This window comes from Nannospalax galili, unplaced genomic scaffold (genome assembly GCF_000622305.1).
Source record: "Nannospalax galili isolate Female #2095 unplaced genomic scaffold, S.galili_v1.0 scaffold155, whole genome shotgun sequence".
In the NCBI taxonomy this organism is placed as follows: domain Eukaryota; kingdom Metazoa; phylum Chordata; class Mammalia; order Rodentia; family Spalacidae; genus Nannospalax; species Nannospalax galili.
Genome location: NW_008339923.1, coordinates 1,214,091 through 1,237,688, shown reverse-complemented (window position 1 = coordinate 1,237,688; position 23,598 = coordinate 1,214,091). Strand labels below are relative to the sequence as shown.

Sequence of the window (23,598 nt, the reverse complement as noted above, 5' to 3'; positions counted from 1 at the left end):
ATATTTTATTTTTATTATTTTTTTAAATTTTATGTGTATGAGTGTTTTGCCTGTATGTAAGCATATCCGTGTTGTGCAATACCTGTGGATGCCAGAAAAGTGCATCAGATCCCCTGGAATTGGGGTTACAGATGGTTGTTAACCACCATGTGGGTACTGGGAACTGAACCTGGGTCCTCTTCAAGAGCACCAGTGCTTGTAACCACTGAGCCATGGCTCCAGCCCCCTGAAGCACTATTTAAAATAGAATAATTCCAGTATAAAAATAATAAATAATTTTTTTTAATTTTAAAAAAGAAAAGGGGCTGGAGAGATGGCTCAGCAGTTAAGAACACTGGTTGTTCTTACAGAAGACCTGAGTTCGAATCTCAGAACACATGGCAGAGCATGGCAGCTAACAACTGTCCATAACTCCAGTCCCAGGGGATCCGACAGCCTCTTCTGACCTCCACGGGCATTGCACGCCACGGGTGCACTTACCTGCATGCAGGTAATACACACATACATGTAAAATAAAAATAATAAATTTTTTTAAAGTTTTTTTTAAAAAAAGGATAGTTCCAGTATTTTTCTTTCCCCAGCCACAGTGATGAAGTCACTACATGAACATTTTCAGAGATCTGCCAACAGGGTCAAAGTAGCACATCTAATTTCTCAATTTATGCCCACTTAGTCTTGGTCATTAAGTTATTTCTCAAGAAAACATAAGGTTTCAAATGTCTCATTTTTATCGAATGTAAATTTTCTGAATGCTGTACTTTTATCTTCTGGCACAGTAAATTCTCCATAAAGTCAGTTTCAAAAATATTTTGAAAGCCATTAAGCATATGCCTTCAACCTACAAATAACACATTTTGTTAGAACAAATGAACTGTCAGAGATGGTAATCTAGAGATGAGAAAAAGGAAAAATATATATAGATGTAAAAATAGAAAATAATAGGAGCTCGAGAAATGGCTCAGCAGTTAGGAGCACTGATTGCAGAGGACCTAGGTTCGATTCCCAACCGTCCTTAATTCCAGTTCCAGGGAAATCCGAAGCCCTCTTCTGACCTGCGCAGCACTGCATGACATGGGTGCACTCACATACATGCAGGCAATACACTTGTACACATAAAATAAAAAATAATAAATAAATATTTTTAAAAATAGAAAACAATATTGTCTACCTCACCAATATTAATACCAAATGGCAGCATGGTGAGACAGCTTGTCCGAGGATGGAGATTATACTATGGTATCAGCAACATCCTGTGTCATCTCCCTTTGTAGACATTCCCTAATTATCCTACCTATACATACAATGTTTTGTGCAGACATACACAAGCACGTATCCATAAATATAGATATATTGCTACATACTCTTAGTTTTCAACACATTATATTTTACAATTGGCATTTGTAGGGTGTTATTGAAGCAACTGGAGGAAAAAGCAGATAACAAAATATTAATAGCCAACATTTTTAGAGCATTTATTACGCATTTTCTACGGTATTTAAATGGAATGTATCACTGAATTATTCAATGACCCAGAAAGGGTCAGGAATATAGTGATTTGATTTTTAAAAGTGAAGAACATAAGGCCCAGAGGAGTTAATAATTAGACTAGTTGCCTACAGCTGATGAAGCCCAAGGGGCTGACTCTAGTGCCTGTTCCCTTAACCCTGTAACAGTCTGTTTCTATGCTTGTATCCGCTATGTTTGCTCTGTGCCCTCAGCAGCAATTCATGGCAGCCTGTGTTCCTCCAGACAATGTTCTTATGACACAGAGAGGACAGGTAACATCAAAGGAGCGGGAGCCTTCCAGAATGCCAGTCCCTTCCTTCCCATTGCCACTCTTGGCCACATCACCCATATATTAAGGGCCTCAGAATGAGGCCTCCAGACTGTTCTAGAAGAGGCTTTGTACTCTCAAGACTTACTTGTTGCAGACATTAGCCTCTGATCATGAGCACTGTCCTTTAATCTGCTTTACTCAGACATCTGCTCACAATGGAAATCCACAGCGTTTATCAGAGAAGTGGAACTGGAACAAAGAGCAACCCAAATAGTGGCACTAACCCGGGCTCAGTTCTGTGGCCCAGATATGTCACAACTCTCTCCTGGCTTTCCGTTTTCTTGTCAGTAAACTTGGTGTGTATGTGGCAGGGGGGACAGACCTTCTCAACCCTGATTGTTATCTGCCATATTTAAATGATTCTGTTGTGCCACAGTTAATTATGTTCATGTGAGGCACACAACATGCATGTTGGCAGTTGAGGAACATGAGGCTTGAGGAGGGGAGCAACTGTTCAGGATCACGTTTCAACTCCAGAACCCATCTTTCCTCCTCCATGGTACATCCCCTTGGTACAGGATGTCTGAGTGTTCCTTAATTCTGAAGCAGAACAAATCTGTAAACAATTTTTTACAGTGGATAGGAGGAAATGCAAAAAAGCTTGAAAAGCGTAGACTTAGAATAACTATAAAGAAATAGTAATGTATTGGGTACACATTTGGGAATCTTGTAATTTAAAATATAGTATATGCTAAAATGTTGAAATAAATTAAGAACAGTTTTGAGAAAGTAAAGGGTAGAGGTTTCCTCTAAAGGAAGTTAAGGACTAAACTGAGAAACAGCCACATTTACCTACAGTGTGTCCTGGAACTGCTCTGACACAGAACATGGTAGAAGGAGCCTTCCCAGAGAACACATGAAGATAAAAGAAAATTAAAAATTAGTCTTGAGAGATGCTAGTCAACTTTTACTGAGATTCAAGGCTTAAGCAATGTAGGTATAAATCAAAGCCACTATATGTCATCTCTCTCTCTAGTGAAGAAAGCTATGCCATATTTTAATATAGCCTCTTGACCATGACTCACTTATTTGGCCTGAAGAATTGTATTTGGTCTTGGAATCAAAACGAACTGGTATATATTGGTATATAGTGTGCCTTGGTATCCGTGGAACCTTGGTACCAGGACCCCCTGTGGACATCAAAATCTGCAGATGCACAAGACCGTTAACTAAAACAGCATTAAGCCGCCACATTCTCCCTTTCAGTTAAATCATCTTTATATTACTTATAATGCCTAATACAATGTTAATGCAAAATAAATAGTTGTTCTGCTATATTGTTTAGAGCATGACAGAAGTCTGTAAGTGTTCAGTACAGTTGGAAATATATATTGGATCCATGGTTGGTTGAATTTATGAATATGAAACAGATATGGAAGGCCAATGGAGCCTCCTAGGTACAACAATTTAAAATCAGTAGTTAAGGAAGGACAAATGTGTAAATTTATTTTTAACAAAATATTTGGGAGTAGGAACCAAAGTGAGTTAAATTGTTTGAAAAAAATCAAAGGTGACTGTAAATATTTTTAAATACTTAAGATAGTAAACTTTAGAATCATAGAACTGGGAAATATCTTGACTAATTATGGCATTTAGTTTAATACCATTAATTTGCAGACTAGTTAAATGAACAACACAAAGTAACCTGCCCCACACCACTTGTTAGTAGCAGACCTTGGGGCTAGACAACAGCTGTCCTGGGTCACCTCAAGACTCTTTTCATCCTACCTTGTGATCTCCCTGGACTAACTCCAACCACAGCCACAGTTGGGAGTCACAGAGGTTGACTAGAAGTCCTTTGTAGGCAGCTTCATCTTCCTTATTGTTACAGTGGAGATGACTATGATTCAAGGAAGGTGCGTACTGGGGATGAGAGCCCAGGCCTCTGTCCCTCAATTGAGCTTTCCCATAACACTCTTACTGGGCTCTGCAGGAAGCAGGGCCTACCTCACTATTTCTATTGGCTGTTTTTGCACTTGTTAGAATATCTGTATCAATATTATTGATTGCCAGTATGATTACTTATTATGTGTATTTTTATTTTTCCTAGCTGTTCCTGCCAAATCAGAGTTGGCAGTTGAAATTTTGGAGAAAGGTCAGGTCCGGTTTTGGATGCAGGCCGAGAAGCTCTCTGGGAATGCCAAAGTCAACTATATATTTAACGAAAAGGAAATTTTTGAAGGGCCGGTAGGCTTTGCATTTTTTAAATTTAAAAATATTTACTTTTAATATTTTAATTACATTTTATTTAGTGTATGTGTGTTTATGTGTGCGCACACACATGCACAAAAACACAGCACCCAAGTCAGAGGACAACTTGTGGGAGTTGGTTTTCTCCTTTTACCATATGGGTTTGGTGACAAGTGCTTTACCTACAGAATCATCTTGCCAGCCCCATTTTAAATGCATCACTGTAGAAAGAGTTGAAGATGTCCTATGAGAATGAGGATAAATTGTTACAATACTACTAGGCAGTAGGGTGGTAGTTTTTAACATCATCCACACATGCCAAAAAAGATAAAGGGAAAATATGGTCTAACTATATTGTATTAGCCAAACTGGGATGTTTTTATGAAAAGGAGTGCTATCAATCAATCATTTTTTTTCCAGTACAAAAGTCATAAACCCTTATGCAAATAGTCCCTCATGAAAACAGAATGACTTTCCTGGGTAGGCAAAGGGGACACTGGCTACTTGCATAGCTATTAATCTGTTCACATAATCTCAAGATCCAGAGTTTTGTTGGTTTTTTTAAAAAATGAGTTGTTTAAAATCATCCAGACTGTTCATATAAGAAACACCAGCAGGCTTGACACATTCTACAGATAAAATGGTCTGTTTCTGTGTCTCAGTAAGAAAACTGTGATAAGAATATCCACCATCACTTTTTGGTTAAAAATACATCTTTAGTGTGAAAAACTTGAAGAATCAGAAAAGAAAAATCACAGATTCTTGTACCTTTTCATGCCTGTTATTGGACTTCTACTGTGCTTTTGTGTGTATATTTGTATCTTATTCACATACGTTGTTATATGTATATATTACATATGCTACTTAGTTTTTATATAAGCACAGTTTTTATAGATGTAGTTACAGCATCTGAGCTGCATTTGTCTTCCCCATAGACATCGGTAGAGTTATAACAGTGCCCAGTAGTGCTGAAGAACTTGGGGTTCAGTGGCTCTCGCCTTCCCCTGTGCTCTCACAGGCATAAATGATTCTGTCTGCATTGAGCTGTACTTTAAATACATGAGCATCAGTAGTGGGTAGAATGAGTAGTGTTTCTTTGTATGCTATCTATTCCTTTCCAACACGGGAGAACCTTCACACAGAACCAGATCAAGTCACTCATGTGTCCACTGTGGCCCATTTCCTTCCCATTTCCAAAATGTTCATCAATTGCTGTGGTGCCCCCTGGCCAGGGAAGAGGGGCATAATGAGTATCACTCTCTGCCAACATCACCATTTTTGTAAAATGAGTGTCATTTTATATTATTTTGCTAATTAAAAGCAATGTCATCTAGAAGGTAAAGTAAGAATCTCAAACAATTTGGGAATACTTTGTAATAAATACTTTATAGCAGTTTAGGAAATTAAATTTGAAACTATTCAGTAATCAATTCTTACCTAAGTTGTATACTCACAAAATATATTTCTTTTTCCAGAAACAAAATTTGTAACAGCTTGCTTAGTTGTCAAGAAATATTAAAATTATTATTTAGGGGGATTTATTTTTATTTCATCAGGCTTATTTTCTTCAAAGTAAAATGTTTGTCTCAATGATTTCTCTGTCTTTATCTTTTCACCCTGAAGAAATACAAGATGCATATTGACCGAAATACTGGTATAATTGAAATGTTCATGGAAAAGCTACAGGATGAGGATGAGGGAACATATACGTTCCAGATTCAAGATGGAAAAGCAACCGGCCATTCTACCCTTGTCCTCATTGGAGATGGTAAGAATTCTGGGGAACACACAGTGAGGCTCACGGAACTCCTTCAGCACAAACACCCACAGTGTGAAAGGGGTCCTGTGAGGGGTGGCAGGAACTGTTTTGTAACTGAATTCCTAGATCAGAGTACAATGTCTAGTTAATACTTCCAGAGTATTCAATTACCTAGAAATGAACATTACTTTAAAAGAGCACCAAATCTGTCCCTGGCTTTCAGGCATGACTGGACTTAGTTTCACATATAAACAAATACTACTCAATTCTCCAACAAATGAAGTTACAGTAAAACCAAGGCTGTACGTGCATATGTTACAGAAACAAACCCTGACACTGTTTTACAGTGTGATTACGCTAAATTGGAAACTTGGGAAAAAAAACCAAAAAATGTGAAAGCATTGTGTGTCAGATCTGTCAATCATATAACTAGACAGTAGTGGTCAGCTGCAATAAATCTTTGTGGAAATCATCATGGTTTAAGATACGGCACTTCAAAAAGCTATGGAAAGATTGTCAGATCTTTATATTGCAACATTCAGTACAGTTTCACTATTTTCTAGCTTTATGACCCTGGGACGGTTACCTAGCCTTTGGGCTGGAGCAAGGGCTTTGTCAGTCAAGTGCTTGCCACACGAACATGAGAACCTCAACTTCAGTCTCCAGCACCCACATAAAAAGCCAAGCACTGCAGCACATACCCATAATCCCCTGGGAAGACAGGAACAGGAAGATCCCTGGGGCTCTCTGGCCAGCCTGGCTAGCCACATCAGCGAACTCTGGGGTTAGTGAGGGAGACCCTGCCTTGAAAAATAAGGTGGAGAGTGAGAAAGGAGGATTGCCAATGTCTACTTCTGGCCTACACACATGAACACACATGTGCACACATGAACACATACACACAGTTAACAGTCATTTTTCAAAGGCTATTTCTTTTTTAAAAACTTTTATTTTATGTGTATAAATGTATTGCTTGCATGTATGTACATACACCCATGTCATACAGTGCCCACAGAGGTCAGAAGAGGGTGTTGGATCTCCTGGAATTGGAGTTATAGATGGTTGTTAGTTGCCATGTGGGTGCTGGGATTCTAACCTGGATTTTCTTCAAGAGCAGCCAGCCATCTCTCTAGCCCCTCAAAGGCTATTTCTTGACCTATAAAAATCAGAAGAATGAGCCAGGCATGGTGGCACATGCCTTTAATCCCAGCACTTGTGAGGCAGAGGCAGGCAGATCTTTGTGAGTTCAAGGCCAGCCTGGTCTACATAGTGTGTTCCAGGACAGCTGGGGCTACAGAGAGACCCTGTCTCAAAAAAGACCAAAAAAAAAAAAAATCAGAAGAAGCCATGTGTGGTGGTACATGCCTTTAATCCCAGCATTTGAGAGGGAGGCAGAGGCAAGTACATCTCTATAAGTTATACATAGTGAATTCCATGCTGCCTGGGGCTACAGGGAGACCCTGTTTCATAAACAAACAAAACTCAGAACAAGCAGGGTCAGCACAATGCACGAGCATTGTAGTAGTATGGTCATTTAGCACGGTGGCTGCCGTGTGGATTCGTGCTGCTCAACTCAGTTTCATATTTCCTTGTTTTCCAATTTCTAGTTTATAAGAAGCTCCAGAAAGAAGCTGAATTCCAGAGGCAAGAATGGATCAGGAAACAAGGTAAAAATAGACAATGGGTTGAAAAACACCTTTACCTTTTTTTGTATAAAATATTCCAAAGGTTATTTCCATAGCAAATTAAAATGAACAGAATTGACTGTGCTAGTGTCTGGTAAATAAAAATAGTTGAAAATAAATATTAAATATGTAGGCATTAAAATATTTTAAAACTAAATCTTTAAGTTTTAAAATTTGACTTCAAACATAAATCACCTCAGGATTTAAGGATGAGCTTTGATTTTGCATTTGTATTAATAAAGTGATTGTTTATGTCATTAAAATTTTATAGGTCCACATTTTGCTGAGTATTTGAGCTGGGAAGTAACTGGTGAATGTAATGTACTATTAAAATGCAAGGTAAGATATGGATAAAATTATATTTGATTCAAGAGAAATAAACTAGAATTTAAGGAAGGAAAAGATCAATTTTTCATCTTCCTCTATTTGATCCAAAATGAGAAGCAATAGATACATCCTTACATTGAATGTTCCTGTAACCTTTCATTGGTAAGAAACAAAGCAAAACAGCATAAAAATATGGGAAGGCAAGGTGACTGCTCCTGTTACCCTTGACCTATTAATGAAGACATGGTTCCTACTGAGCTCCAGGCCAAGTATCACTTATTCAAAATGGTTTGAGTGAGATCTATTTGGGACTTTGGGATAGGGCAGGACCCAAATCTAAATGTAGAATTCATTCATGTTTCATATATCTCTCATAGAGACATTCATGCCTGCAGGTAATTTACACAGTGTTTTAAATAATTTTGCACATGAAACAAGGTTTCATGACATGAACTGTTCCACTTGTGTGGTCATGTTGATGCTTAGAAAGTTTCAGATTGTAGAGCATTATGGGACTTTTGAATTAGGGATACCCAACTTCTGCTGACTCTGGAGACCCTCGCACTGTTTTGTTCAAGGCCAAATCTACATTCCAAGTGGTCTATCTCCTCCTGATTCATCCCAGCTCAGGGCTCTTTGGTGAACTTCTCTGTCATGAGACCTGCGCACCGAGACCTGCATGTCAGTGCCTCTGAGTGTTACCAGCTGTGCTTCCAGTCCCACCTCCATGTTGCCTTCAGGGGCAGAGGTTGGGAAAGGGCTTAGAGCTCCTAACCAGTCATTTTACTAGGCCTCTGGGAAGATTCAGAAAGAAAGTTCAGCATAGCATTCTGAACTATTCTGCATCTTAGCATATCTTAGCTGAGTGAATCGTTAGGGTTTTAGATGTAGCTCTGTGGTAGAGCACTTGCCTAGCATGTGCAAGGTCCTGGATTTAGTACTTAACCATAGAAAAGAGTGTTAGGGAACTGAGCACGGTGGCACATGCCTGTAGTCCCATATACTCAGGATGCTCACATAAGCCCAGGACCCAGAGTACAGCCTCTCAATGTAGCAAGACACTCCAACTCAGGGGCAAAAAATGTATTTCTTAATTAAAAGACATTTTGGAGACATTTTGGAATTGTTGGATAAGATTGGAATGTGAGGTCATGATGGCCAATAGTAAAACAGAATTGTGGACCTGGCATTTAGCATGCAATTGTCATGAAAGCCAGAACCCAAGTGCAGTACAAGAACTGATAAAGCTGAAGAAACAGCAGTTTACCAGAAATCACTAAGAAAAATAAGTTCTAGATTTCTGCCTCTCAGGAAATAACAAGACTTCTTGGGAAAACTCACTCTCGGGCAGCAGCCCAAGGCCTCCCCATCTCTGTGCCTCTCTGTGTGCCCTTCCCTGCTTTTCCCACTCTGCTTCTCATCCCAGACGCACAGTGTGTGCCCCCTCTCCTGTGCTGCCTGTTGCTCTCTAGGGGGTGGGCTCTGGTGCCCACTCTAATGACTTTCCTCAGGAGAACCAGCCCCTTCCCCAGGAACAACAGCCCAGAAATAGTAATGGCCATTCACACATCATCTGTCTGCGCTGCTGTTTTCAGACCCAGATGACCTACTTTCAGCCTTTATGCTTAAATCCCTTCTCAAGGCCCAGCTCAGTTATCTCTGTAAGGCCTCTCCCCTCTCAGTCCAGCTTGATTGAACCTTCCTCTATTGTCCCATGGTTCTTTGTTACATCATTGGAACAACTTATGTAAATTTAGCAACTTAGTATTAAACTATATATAGTTTATGCAGCATGTGCAACTGAACATTGACCCACATGTCTCACAGTGACCCCAGTTAGTCTATTCCAAAGGACTGAGGAAGTCCCCAGCTTGCCCACAAAACAGCACTGGGTGCCCTTCTACTGCAGGAGTACACGTGGGTAGTATTCCCTTTGCTGCCCCTGGATACAAAAACAAGAACCACCTGAGGCAGAAACAGGAGGTGCTCTGGCTACAAGAAACTACACAGCCCCCAAGTACCCAGAACCTCCTGTCACAACTCCCCAGAGTGAGCCTTTGGGATCCCTGCAAGGAGGGTACCATAATGACAAGAGTTAGTGTATTCAACAAGTTCAGAACATTTCTAGTTCCTTCCAGTTCAGACGCAGTTTTTTAACTGGGTCATCTTTATCACAAGCAATGCCACCAAGTGACACAATAACTTTCTGTAATTCAGAAACCAGCCTTTTCAGAGCTGGGGAGATGGCTCAGAGGTTAAAAACACTGACTGTTCTTGCAGAAGACCCAGGTTCAAACCCCAGCACCCACATGGCAGCTAACAACTGTCTGTAACTCCAGTACCAGGGAATCCAATGGCCTTTTCTGTCCTCCGCAGGCATTGCATGACACGGGTGCACTTGCCTATGTGTAGACAATACACGCATACACATAAAATAAAAATCATAAATAAAATGTTTTAAAAAAATAAAAAAGAAACCAGCCTTTTCTTTACTGGCTTCACCACTGTTATCAGTACCAGCTCTTATTAGATGAATATCGTGTGTGTGTGTGTGTGTGTGTGTGTGTGTGTGTGTGTGTGTTCCAGAGATTAAACCCAGGGCCTTGCACATGCGAATCAAATGCTCTGGCTCTGAGCTACAGCCCCAACCCATAGCTGAAATTCTTTCAACACAGTAAAACATTTTGTTGTCGTTGTTGTTTATAATGAGACTAAACACTTTCTCCATGTTTGTTTTGTAGTTGTATTTCCTCTTTGGAGAAATGTGTGTATATCTTACCAGTTATTCGGGGTCTTTGGGGTTATTTTCTTGATTTGTACGAAGCCTTTACTCTTCTATACAATTTAAAATTTTAAGAAATACAAGGATATATTCTCCTTTGTAAAAAAAAAATTCAAATGCAGAACTGGAGAGATTGTTCAGTGATTAAGAACATTTTTGGTTCTTCCAGAGGACCCAGGTTATATTCCCAGCACCTACATGGTGGCTAATAACCATCCTTAAACTCCAGTTCCAGGGACTCTGACACCCTCTTCTGGCCTCTGCCTAGGCATTTCTTGTACATGGTGCACTTATACACATTCAGGCAATACACTCATACACATAAAATAAAAATAAATAAAATGTAAAAGAAATTCAAATGTGTAGATAAAGCTCAGGATCCCCACCAACTGTATGAGATTATTTAGTCCATTTGAAATGTTGTGATATACAGATTAGGATCTACATGCATCTCTTCAAAATTGATAAACAACTAAGTAAACCGTACATATATTTGTAGCACTTCATTGTCTCATTAAAGTTTTTAGATATAAATTGGGGCTTATTTATTTTGTTCATTTGGTGATGCTCTTAAGATTATTTTAACACAATAGGGTTTGTCTTTTCTTGGTTTTGAGAATTTTATTTTCATTTACATATGCATATTACATACACACACTCACACAATATCTATTCTTTCTTTTCTACTCAAGGGCTTTTGGGATGGAGATAGGAGCTCATATGTTGACTAGGCCACTTTCAAATTTCTGGGCTCAGGAAACCTCAGCAAGACTATTAGCCTATACAACCATGCCCAGTTTATTCAATGATATTTTTAGTTTGAAAAGTGCTTTACTTTTTCAGTCTGTCAAATTTTAATGAGTACACTTTTCCCTGGCAGCAATTTTAAATTGGTTTTGAAACCATTTAGACTGACACAAGCTGGCCCGACTGCTGATCTCACCACTCCTTTGGGGTGAGTCTGGCATTGGGACAGCCTCCATTCTACCATTCTGTTTTGATTTTTCTGCTCTATCCCTACAGCAATACAGAGACTGGTTCCACTAACTAGTACAGAATCTCTATATTTGTCATGGAAATCAGGTGTAAAGACAACTTTTCCACTGGAAATGAAGGTGCTTTTGATTTAGGCTTATTCACTGGCATATACTTTATTGTAACCCCTTTTTCAACGAAAGTAGTTTTGGACTAATTCCCTTAGAAATCTGTGTCTTTTTATTCCTGGTTCAGTGTTTTCTCTTTAATACTCTAATACATTAAGAACTGTTTACCTTCATAAGAATAAAATTTATTTCTATATTTTAAGGAAGGTAATTCTTTTTCTTCCAGGTGGCAAATATTAAAAAAGAGACTCACATTGTGTGGTACAAAGATGAGCGGGAGATATCAGTGGATGAAAAGCATGACTTTAAGGACGGCATCTGCACCCTGCTTATAACAGAGGTGGGTGGCTGTCACCATAGAGCCTGCTGGCTCTGTACTACACTCACCCCCAACAGAAGCTGGATTCAGCAGTTATTACGTGAAAGAACTCAGCTGACATCCGATGGATAAAGCAGCACTAAGCTTCTTTTACTTTGCAACATGTGTGCACTTGTCAAATTTCTAAGCAATACCAACTGGATTCTACAATGCTTGCTTTTTAAACTACTTTTATCTTATTTTTTAGAAATGGGCAGTTAATTGGGTTCTTCTTTGTTTGTACTTAAACCTCATGATAACATACCTTGTCAAATTTCCAACCAAAACCAACTAGATGCTGCAACACTTGCTTTTGATCTACATTTTAAAAACACAGACAGCTAATTGGGCTCTTCTTTGCTCATTCTTAAACTGCATGGCATACCTTGTTCCTTAAAAGACAAAGTTAGAAAGACACAATATTCACTTAAATGGTGGCTTTTTTTTTAAGTTAAAAAAGAATAGCTTGCAAATATATGTAATTATTATTTTGTTGTTCTTTTTCTAAGGTTTTTGTTTGGAGCTTATTTTCTTTTGACTTTGCTTATTGAGACTGGGTCTCCTGTAGCCCAGACTTACCTCAAACTTGCTATTTATCCAAGGCTGGCCTTAAACTCCTGATCCTTCTTCCTCTGCCTCCTAAGTGCCGGGATTACAGACATATACCTGACACTTAAAGTAATTAATTATTTTTTAATAAACAAAAGTAGAGTAAAAAAACTTAAAGACTTGAAGGCTTAAATCGTTGTAGCTTTAGAGGGCTAAAAAGTCAGGAGTACTAGCTGGGAAAATAATTAGGGTTAGGTGCATCTGTGAATTGTCATTGCTATGGCTAGATGCTTGTTCAGTGTGGGTTTTCATAATAGTTCATAAATTAAGGACCTTAAAATGCTAGGAGATCAGTCAGTTAAGTGCTTGCCATGAGTTTGATCTCTGACACCGTCATTAAAGTCCAGGCATGGGGTACATACTTGTTAACCCCAATGCTGGGAGGCAAAGACAAATAGCTCCCTGGGGCCTGCTGACCAGCTAATGTAACTGTGGTCCAAATGAACGACTGTATCAAAAACGCAGTAGAAGTCTCCTAAAGAGCAATATCCAAAGTTGACTCTGGCTTCCACACACGTGTGCATGCACACCCACACATATCTGCACTTACACACACATGAACATACACATGCACTTCATGCACGTGTGTGTGCACACATACATACACACAAATGTAACAACCAATCCTGAACTAAATTAAGCTGCAGTGTTTATTGTCTTCTTAGTTTTCCAAGAAAGATGCTGGATTTTATGAAGTTATCCTGAAAGATGACCGAGGAAAAGATAAAAGCAGACTGAAGCTTGTGGATGAAGGTGGGTCCACCCACAGCTGGGATCTGTTTCAAGGGTTCTGAAGACAGTTACCAGAATCATGATGGGGCTGGGGTGGCCATTGAAGTCATACTGATCTGTATCCACTGGTTTTGGTTTAGTTGAAATTCCAGCAGAGCAAACTTTTTCAAAAGTTCTTTTTCAAAAACATTTCAGTTTTGGTCTTCCTCAAAACCAAAAGTGTACTTTTGATCCCTAAAGAATTTATAGCCCACAGGTCACTAGAAGTCTGTTTTCAATTTAAATCATCATCTTTGTTTCAATGCTACAAAAATGTTCTGGGATCAAAACCTTCTGTGAGGAGCATGCTGAAAAATAGCCCATTGTTAGGGGTGGCAAGAAAATTTGATAATAAAATTTGAAGCCTTGCGTTTGTTAGAGCAAGGCAGCAATTTCCACTTTTCAGAGACTACTAAGGACAAGTATCTCATGATAATAAAAGCTTAGTTGTGATCCCAGACATCCAGTTTTCTACCTGAACAAGATTTCATAGTAGGATCACAATCAGCCAGCAGAAGGCTAACTTTTAGTTGGCTCTCCAGCTCTCGGTAGAGATGGAGCTAACATGTTTATTGGCAGGTGGTGTTATTAGGCTGAGGAAGGCAACACGTCTACATGGTTAATTCATTATGAACTGATGGCACAGATAAGACCGTTCCTGTAATATGAACTAAAGCTTAGGACTTATGAAGAGAGAGACCCAAAGCCAAAAACCTTCCTGAAAACCTTACTGTGGCTTTTTCTAGGATGTACATAACACATTAATTACAAATAATTTGAGGAAAAATATATCAAAATAAGCAAAAATCTTTTTCAAACTTGATAAAAATTGAATTGTTTTCTGAAAAAGCACTAATTACCAATGAGTCAACAAATTCACCTTCTGTCCAATGCCTTTTATCAGACAGGGACTTTTTTGAGATCTAATGATTTGAATTTGACCAGATATGGGGCATGCTTTTGCTAAAGTTTTGGCTATGTGCCTCTATCCACAGCCTTCAAAGACCTGATGACTGAAGTGTGCAGGAAAATAGGTAGGTTACCATTTTCTTGCTCCAGCAGTGCCTCATTTATGCTGCCAGGATGGACTGACAGCTGCATGAACTATAATGCTTTCTCCCTCAGCTCTGTCGGCCACAGATCTGAAAATCCAGAGCACAGCAGAGGGCATTCGGCTGTACTCCTTCGTCACTTACTACCTGGATGATTTGAAAGTTAACTGGTCCCACAAGTGAGTAAATGCAAACTGACTTGCTATGTAGTTCTTTCTGCACTGTCAGGAAGGGGAAATGAGAACAAAAGCCTTCCCCTTCAACTGAGGTGTGTTCTTTCTTTTTCTGTTCATAACTTAAAACTTTTTTAAAAATTGTTTTCATTTTATGTGTATGAGTGCATTGCCTGCATGTATGTAAGTGTGCCCATGTCGTACAATGCCTGAGGAAGTCAAAAGAGGGCGTCAGATCCCCTGGAACTGGAGTTACGGATGTTTGTTAGCTGCCATGTGGGTACTGGGAATCGAACCTGGGTCCTCTGCAAGAGCAGCCAGTGCTCTTAACCACTGAGCTGTCTCTCCAGACCCCATAACTTAAATCTTTAAATATCTTTAATATAATATTTTTATTCTTTGATAATGTCATACATGTATTTGAATAATATTTAATCCCACTTCTCCCCGCACTCCTTCCAGGTCCACCCCTTCTGTCACCCAATATACCACCACCAATTTCTTGTCCTCTTTTTTCACTTTTTAAAAAAAAACCATTGAGTCCAATTTGTGCTGCCCATATACACCTAGGTGCGGTGCCATCTCCTTCAATGTGGTTGACCTGCCAGTGGTCACACCCATAAGAAGAACTGGCTCTCCTTCCCCCAAAAGCCATTAACTTCATAATTCCTCAGTTAGGGATGGGGGTTCCTGAGTTCTTCCCCCTTGTAAGGCATCTTCCTAATTCTCAGGGTATATATTGAGGACCATAAGACACTTAACCCCCTCCTTTACTGTGAGGTTAGCTCTTTCCCTCAATGTGTCCAGAGTAAGGAACCATAATGGCTGCAGTACTTCTTCCCTTGTGATCTAAAAAGCATCATCATAGGCATCTCTGTAATGTAGCCTCCACCCAAGACAGCTGTGTGAAGGCTGTCTGTTCTCAGCCAGGCATCCAGAGCTATGCTTCTAGTCCTCTCTAGATAGAATCAACACATGCTAAGGTCTGAAGCAATGTGCACCAGGACATTTTTGTACCACACTTCCTGTTATATGAGTTCAAGGCCTTTTACCATACAAGCTTCATCCTGAGAAGTATCTAGGCTTATCAGTGTTATAGCAGATGGATAATTGGACATTAACATGGTTCCTGTCCACCTTCAGAAGGGTTTAGAAATGTCACGATCACTTTGGGGATCTGAGTTTAAATTGGATTGAGCTTGGAGATCTGTCCTAATCCCAGACTGCCTTTGTAGAGTTACAGAGGGATTGCTTTTAAGACCTCCTGTCCTAATCCTGAACATATACTTAACCCCTGGGCTTCATTGAGACATCCTTGGTGGAAATAGAACAGAGAAATGGTGTAGATAATCTTTTTGGACGTAGCCACCTTCGGCCTAATTTTAGTGTGCTGTAGACATTCATTCCAAACTGTCAACAGAGGTCCTGTGGCCCTAGAGGATATAGATAACAATGTTTATATTGTACCTTCAATGGGCATGGACAGTCTGATAGGCATTGCTGCAAACTCTTAGATATATGGATTCTTTCACATTCACAGTCTATGCAGTAAGTATTCCTCACTCCAGTCATGAGGAAGCTCAAGCTCAGGAAGGCAACATGACAGGATCACAGAGCTAAGAAGTGAGTTGAGGGATATGCCTAGTCAGTCTTGCTCCAGACTTGCTCATTGTAGTACACACACACACACACACACACACACACACACACACACACCTTCCCAAATTGCATGGAAAGTCCAGAATGGGGGAAGGGGAGGTTGATCAATAGGCACTCAGAATATAGCAAGAAGTTCTTACGTGATATCGCATAGTATAGTGACGATAACTCACAATAATATATTGCATATTTCAAAAAGCTAGAGGAAAGGATTTTGAAGTTTTCACCATAAAGAAATGATAAGTGTTTGAGAAGATACATTTTGCCTAATTTAAATATTATACTGTCTTTAGGATATATATATATATAAATTAGTATGTATTAGTCTGTATATAATAAAAGTATATATTGAAAATATGATACCACTAGATATGATGGCACATAGCTATAATACCATGATTTGGGAGGCTGAAGCAAGAGGATTGTGAGTTCAAGGCCAATCTGGGCAACACAGAGAACTTCCAGCCACCTAGGCTGCATTGCAAGAGTCTATCTCAAAAAAACAATGGCAAGGGGCTGGAGAGATGGATCTGCAGGTAAGCAGTGGCTAAGCAGTTAAGCAGCTCTTACAGAGATCCCAAGTTTGAATCCCAGCACCCACATGGCAGCTAATAACCATCTATAACTCCAGTTCCAAGGTAATTTAATGCCCTCTTCTGACCTCTGCAGACATTGTATGACATGAGTGTGCTTACATACGTGCAGGCAATATACTCATACACATTAAAAATAATAATAATAAACAAAATATTTTTTAAAAAACAATGGAAAACATCACATTACCGTGAGCATAGCAGTGCATATCTATAATCCCGGCACTCAGGAAGCAGGAGGATTGAAGTTTAAGGCCAACTTGGGCTACAGAGTGAGACCCGTCTCAAAACAAACAAAAAAAAAGTTAAATTCCAAATTACCCCATTAAACTTGTATGCACCAGTTAACAATTTTAATTTAAAAAACAGTATAAAGCTGGTGGTATAGTTTAGTGGTAGAGTATAAGGCCCTGAGTTTGATCCCTAACACCACGAAAAGTAAGGAAAAAGAAAAAAAGTGAATTGAATGGTTAACTAGAGTTGGGTCCTTGAAAGCAGTCACGTGTGTTTCCTTTAAAATGACTGGAATGTTATGTAGAATAGTATTTTATCAGTAGTATTAATGGTATACTGAGTTCTGAAGGGAGAACTAGTAAAATTCCAGTGTGGAATGCTTGAACTCTCTGTTCTTTGTCTCTGTCTTTGAGAACCCACTGTAGGGAAGTAATTGAAAGTTAAAATAGATCAAATCCTAGGAAATTCCCCTGTGACATCTAGCACATTGCAATATATCAGTTTGAGGAATGAGGGAAGTAAAATTAGTTGAATCATCAATTAAAAATTTATATCCTGGGACTGGTGAGATGGCTCAGTGGATGAAGGTGCTTGCTCCAGGGCCTGAAGACCTAAGTTCCATCCCCAGGACCCACATGGTAGAAGGAAAAAATTAACTGCCTCAAGTGGTCCTCTGACCTCTACCCATGCACTGTGGTCCACACACACACACTCCACTAAAATAATAAATAAATAATTTTTTAAAGTTATATCTTTTTAAAAGAATTATTTGTTTAAAGAATAAGAACATCAAAAATCTGTTTTAAGGAAATGGCTCTTAGACTAGTGAGGCATGAACTTCCCACGATGTTGTTCTTGTCAGCTTCATGAGTTTCTCATATATTTGTGTTCCTATGAAACACTCAGTAATTGAGGGTTGTCTTACTGTCTTGTAGGTATGTGGCAAAATGAGAAGAAAAACTCACCTTAAAGTGGGCTTTAGTCTTGACTTTGCTTTTATCTTCTTTAAAAAGTCATTTAATTCTATGGATGTTATTTTTCTCATATAAAACAATAATAGCCATTCTGTCTGAAGTGCTTAATACATAGAAGATACCATTGTGCATGCTCACTGGAGAGTAAAGAACTCGGGCATTTATTATTGCACAATGGAGAATGTTCTTCTTGTCTGACTCTTAGACATATCTGTTGTTCAGGCTAAAACCTGCAGGATACAGATGGGTTTCTTTACCCTAGGTTGTGGGGGGGGGGTTGTTTTGTTTTTGTTTTTTTGTTTGTTTGTTTGTTTTGGGTCTTTTTGAGACAAGGTCTCCCTGTAGTCCCAGCTGACCTGGAACTTGCTATGTAGACCAGGCTGGCCTCAAACTCACAGAGATCCACCTGCCTCTGCCTCCCAAGTGCTGGGATTAAAGGCATGTGCCACCACGCCTAGCTCTTTACCCTAGTTTTATGGCATTTGAATTGTTGATATCTTTAAAGATATGTGAATAAATCCCCCCAATGCATATAGTATTATGAAAAATGCTAAATATATTTTTTAATTTTGTTATTGAATTTTTTGTGAATTTCATACAGAACAGCTCAAACAGTCTTAATCATCTTTATACTCCCGTCCCCACTGGCACCCTCCCATAGCCCCCCCCTTTATTAAAAGGTAAAACTTTCTGGTTTGTTTTTGAATGTTCATCTTTAAATTATAAACTTAGTGCATGCTTATTTTAGAAAATTCATTTATAATATTATAATGTAAAATAGAAAGAATTTATAATATGATGTCACCCATAGTTTTTCTAGCCACATTATGAAAATCATAAGGTACTTTCTTTCAAACTTTTCTCCATATAAAATTGTTACTCTATAATAAGGTATTTTATTATGTATATTTATGTGTTCTCACATGTCACAGCACATGTCAGAGGACAGCCTGCAGGAGTCAGTTCTCCCCTTCCACAATGTGAGTTTTGGGGATCCAGCTCAGGTCATCAGGCTTAACCACAAATGTCTACAAATGTCTTTACCCACTGAGTCTTCACTGGCCCTATTCTGCTTTTAAAAAGTTTCTTCATGGGTATAAAAATAAATAAATTAATTAATTAATTAATTAATTAATTAAATAAAATAAAAAGTTTCTTCAGTATCACAAACTCTTCATGAAGTTTCTTTTAGTACTATGAGATTATCTCTCAACCCCTCCCTTATTTTACCTATATGGCAATAGCATTTGAATCAGATCACAGTTGGAAGGGCTGTATTTCCTTTTGTTCTCTTACAGAGAACACAATAGCAGGTCTGTCCATGACCTATGGCAGAAAACTCAGGAACTCACACAGGGTCAGTACACATGCCTCATTCATCATAACCACTCTGCTTTTTTATTGACTCTTGTCTCTACTATCTAGTGCATATTTATGTAAGTTTTAAATAGCTTTGGAGCAGCATATATCAATAGATGTCACACACAGATAATCCCCTTAAGTGTGTATTTGACTAGCTTATAAAATCTACTTTGGCCGTAAAACATCTACATTAACTATGCAGCAAAATAGTATGCAGTTTGGCCTTTCACTTTTAAAGATGCTCTTAATCCTACAAATAAACCAAAGCAAAAACAAAGATAATTAAAACCACTGAGAAGCATTGGTTTTGACATTTTCCCTGAGCCCCAGACTCCTATGGGAAGTTAAACAGATGTTCAGACTATAGGTCCCAGGGCCTTGAAATTCAAGTGCTGGGCTTCAGGGCCCATAATTACCCTGAAGCAGAAAAACATTCGCAGGTCTCATGTTTTCTTAAAGCCTAAAAGTGTTTATAGTAAGACCCCTTAATAAGAGACAGGAAAGATCACTCTGCATGAAATTAAACAGTAACAATGCTTTCTTTGATTTCAACAGTGGGACTGGTATTAAGTACACAGACAGAGTTAAGAGTGGGGTCACCGGGGAGCAGATCTGGCTACAAATCAATGAGCCTACTCCAAATGACAAAGGAAAATATGTCATGGAGCTCTTTGATGGTAAGACGGGACACCAGAAGACAGTGGACCTTTCCGGACAAGGTAAACACTCCACGGCTTCTAACTTACTATAGCGTGTTACATTCGTAATGTTAAAACAGGTGTGATATTAGTGATGTTGAAGAACAAAATTTCCTCAGCATGTTTGGGTTGAATAAACCCGTTCTGATTGGTTACTTTGAATCCCATGTTTTAGAAACCTGGCCTGTTTTTAAGTTCAGTTTGATGTCACGGCACCTAACATGAGTGACTCTTCTGGTTAGGTCTGGTCTGTGGAGAACTAGTGCAGTAGCCAGTCTGAAACAGTGGCCCCTCGTGCGTTTTATTTATAGTGCTTTAGCAAGACAGTCTTAATCAGTAGTGGTGACTGAAGCGAGAATTCAGGGGGCAGACAACCAGTAATAAGTAAGAGGGAGACAGTAACTGTGGAGAGAAAGTGCCACTCTTGTATGCAAATTCTCACAAAGAGGGCAGTTAACTCATGATCACTTCTGAAGAACACACAGTGAAAAGTAGTTGTGTATGGTGATTGACATTTGAGCATCTTCATCAAGTCCAAGAAACCAGTTAGTTTGACTGTGAAGATAGAATATATGTGAGTGAAGGGAAATCACTGACATCAAAGCTCCAAAGAATGGATGGAGTGAGACCAAAGGCAGAGGGGAAAGGGTTGACTCTGAGAATAAATACAGGGTGCGCTCTGTCCAAAACTAGAGAGGAGCAATTGAGAAGCAGCAAAGACAAACACTGAGCAGACCAGAAGGGAGTTGGAGAGCCTGGGTCTGAATGGTCCCAGATGTCTTCACTGTCTGCTGAGGTTAGGGGGTCCTGGAAAGAAGAGGAAAGAGGCAAAGAAAGCAATGAGAGGTGCACGTAAATGATTTGCAAGAAGCAAAGACCGAAGGTGATGCCCAATTATTGAATAAAATGTAAAAAGTTAAAAGCAAACAACTATAAGGTGAACAACAGCTGAAAACATTACAGCGTTTCTCCCCCTTCAGCATTCCATCCTCCCTCCTGTCCTTTCCCAAAGAGTAAAATGGTCCAGATGCAAGTCAGTGACGGGGACTGTGGACTGCCTTTTCCTCTATCCTTTGTGCATTAAAACGCAGTCTAAGTGTGCTGTAACTCTTCATGCTTTTCTACTTCAGAGCAGATTCATAATTCAGAGAGCAGCTTCCTAAACATGCGTGCGTGCGTGTGCGTGCGTGTGTGTGTGTGTGTGTGTGTGCAAGCGGTGCTCTCTGAATCCCCTTGGTCTCACCCCACCTACCTATTATGCCTGCAAAGACTTGCTGAAGGATTTTCAGCGATGGGAGTGGCTGCACCAGAGTCCAGGACTTCCTGACCCACAATGCGCCCGCACCACTGAATTTCTTCCACAGCCCATCTGACCATGTGGAATACGATAGAAAGGGGGAAGCAGCAAGTGGGTGGATGATTGAACACTTTTCAAAAATTATTTTTAACACTAAAGCTTATTTCATGATTCCACTCTCAAATTCCCCTTAAGCCAAAGACTGTGGCTCTTCTTACCCAAGTTGCCACTGCCACCAAGCACAGAGTGGCCTGACTACACTCTCAGTGTGGTGTGGGGACAGGAAGAATCTCAGCCTACCTCAACTTGAATCTCAGTCATTTTACAGATGAGAAAAAATAAGGCCTGGCAACTTGAAGCCTGACTTTATACTTATTTTTCCATGCATAAAGTGAGTGGAGAGGGAACCAATATTATGTGAATATTCTCTAGACTTAAAATGTGATTCTTGGGCTAGGGAGATGGTCCCAGAGGTAAAATCACTAGCTGTGTAAACCTGATATCCCACGTTCAGTCCCCGGAGCTCACGTAAAAAGCTGGACACTTGGTATGCATCTGTAACCCCAGTACTTCTACCCTGACACTGGGGCATGGAGGCAGAAGAATCAACTGGAAACAGGAAGGTCAGTTAGCCTGAAGTATGCTGTATAGCAGCAGACACAGAAAGATCCTGCCTTAACAGAATGGAAGGCAAGAACTGACTCCTGAAAGGTGTCCTCTGACCTCCCTACATGAGCCAAGGCACACCCCCTCCCCACACAGAAATAAATGTGTGTGTGTGTGTGTGTGTGTGTGAGAGAGAGAGAGAGAGAGAGAGAGAGAGAGAGAGAGAGATTGATTCTTGAGCCTCAGAGGGGCTACCTGAAGTCACGGGGACAGGATTCTTTGAGAACACTGCAATTCTTAACCCCTTTCTCACACTTCATCTCAGCTCCATCGTGGTCTGAGAAATACTGCCTCAGTGAAAGAAGGGAAAATGGGCAGGGGGACATAAGGGAAGCACAACGACACATATGTATGAAATGTCACAAAGAAACCCATTTGAGGGACTGGTGAAATGGCTCAGTGGTTAAGAGCACTGGTTGCTCTTGCAGAGGACCCAGGTTCAATTCCCAGCACCCATATGGTGGCTAACAACCATCTGTAACTCCAGTTCCAGGGGATCAGATGCCCTCTTCTGGCCTCCGTGGGACACTCGTGCAGGCAATACACTCATACACATAAAAAAAAAATTGTATGTTAACAAAAATATACTTAAAAAGTCAAATTGGAAGAAAAAAAAATGCTGCCTCGGGGCTCTGTTGTGGGATGGATAGACAGTGGACTCAAGGTCAGTCTTGGCACACAGCACGACAACCCTCACTCACTGTGCTCTTTTGCCCAAATGGACCAGAAAACCCTGCATGAAGACATTTGGACTCCCTAGTCAGGAGTCTATCAGGGATACTGTATAAGAAAAAGCTTGTTTGATGTTCAGGATGCTTCGACAACCTACTTTTATTTGAAACAGACTTTCATCCTCATTTTTTTCTTGGGTGGAACTGATGGCTGGCATTTTTGCTTAAGGTTGAAGGTCTCTTGCCAAGATGAAAGCTTCTGAAATCTACTACATAATTTCTGCTTAGAAAGTACTTGGTCGTCTTGTTGAGAGCATTAAGCTGTAATTTGAATCCATGGGCTGTCTTACTCAGAGTCAGGCAGAAACCTTGCCTTGTGCATTTTAATCAGCCCTGTGTGTTGTCAGTTCTGACTGAGAAAATTTTAACTTTCCTTTTTTTCTTTTAAAGCATTTGATGAAGCCTTTGCTGAGTTCCAGAGGTTAAAGTAAGTTCCCTTCTTGGCAAGTACCACTTCTGTGCAGTAATGTCCCTGGAACCTTGTGTGCCACTTGCCTATCTGACATCAGAAAGAGTCTTTTGTTTCAGCAAGCACAGGAAAAGTCCTACTTGACACTGTTAGTTGAGCTGCCAAGTGTCTGAAGCAGGCCATGGACTTTCCTTCACTCCTTTGTGTATTAAAATGCGATCTAAGTGTGTCATAGCTCTTCATGTGTTACCTCAGAGTAGATTCATAACTGAAAGAGCAGTTTTCCAAGCCAGCACTAAGGGCAGGGAGGTGTGCGGGGTGGGGGGGTG

At 39.8% G+C, this 23,598-nt stretch overlaps 1 protein-coding gene across 3 annotated transcripts in view; it reads left to right on the top strand.

Annotated features, from left to right (window-relative positions):
* Positions 1 to 23,598, top strand: part of Myom1 (myomesin 1) — a 163,970-nt gene that overhangs the window by 133,651 nt on the left and 6,721 nt on the right. For all 3 annotated transcript variants that reach the window (XM_008834616.1, XM_029564280.1, XM_017798566.1), the window contains 10 exons: positions 3,888 to 4,024; positions 5,651 to 5,795; positions 7,394 to 7,453; positions 7,743 to 7,810; positions 11,910 to 12,023; positions 13,316 to 13,403; positions 14,417 to 14,455; positions 14,547 to 14,652; positions 20,024 to 20,187; positions 23,251 to 23,287. In XM_008834616.1, coding sequence (XP_008832838.1) covers positions 3,888 to 4,024; positions 5,651 to 5,795; positions 7,394 to 7,453; positions 7,743 to 7,810; positions 11,910 to 12,023; positions 13,316 to 13,403; positions 14,417 to 14,455; positions 14,547 to 14,652; positions 20,024 to 20,187; positions 23,251 to 23,287 — 958 coding nt within the window. The remainder of the gene's footprint in view (positions 1 to 3,887; positions 4,025 to 5,650; positions 5,796 to 7,393; positions 7,454 to 7,742; positions 7,811 to 11,909; positions 12,024 to 13,315; positions 13,404 to 14,416; positions 14,456 to 14,546; positions 14,653 to 20,023; positions 20,188 to 23,250; positions 23,288 to 23,598) is intronic.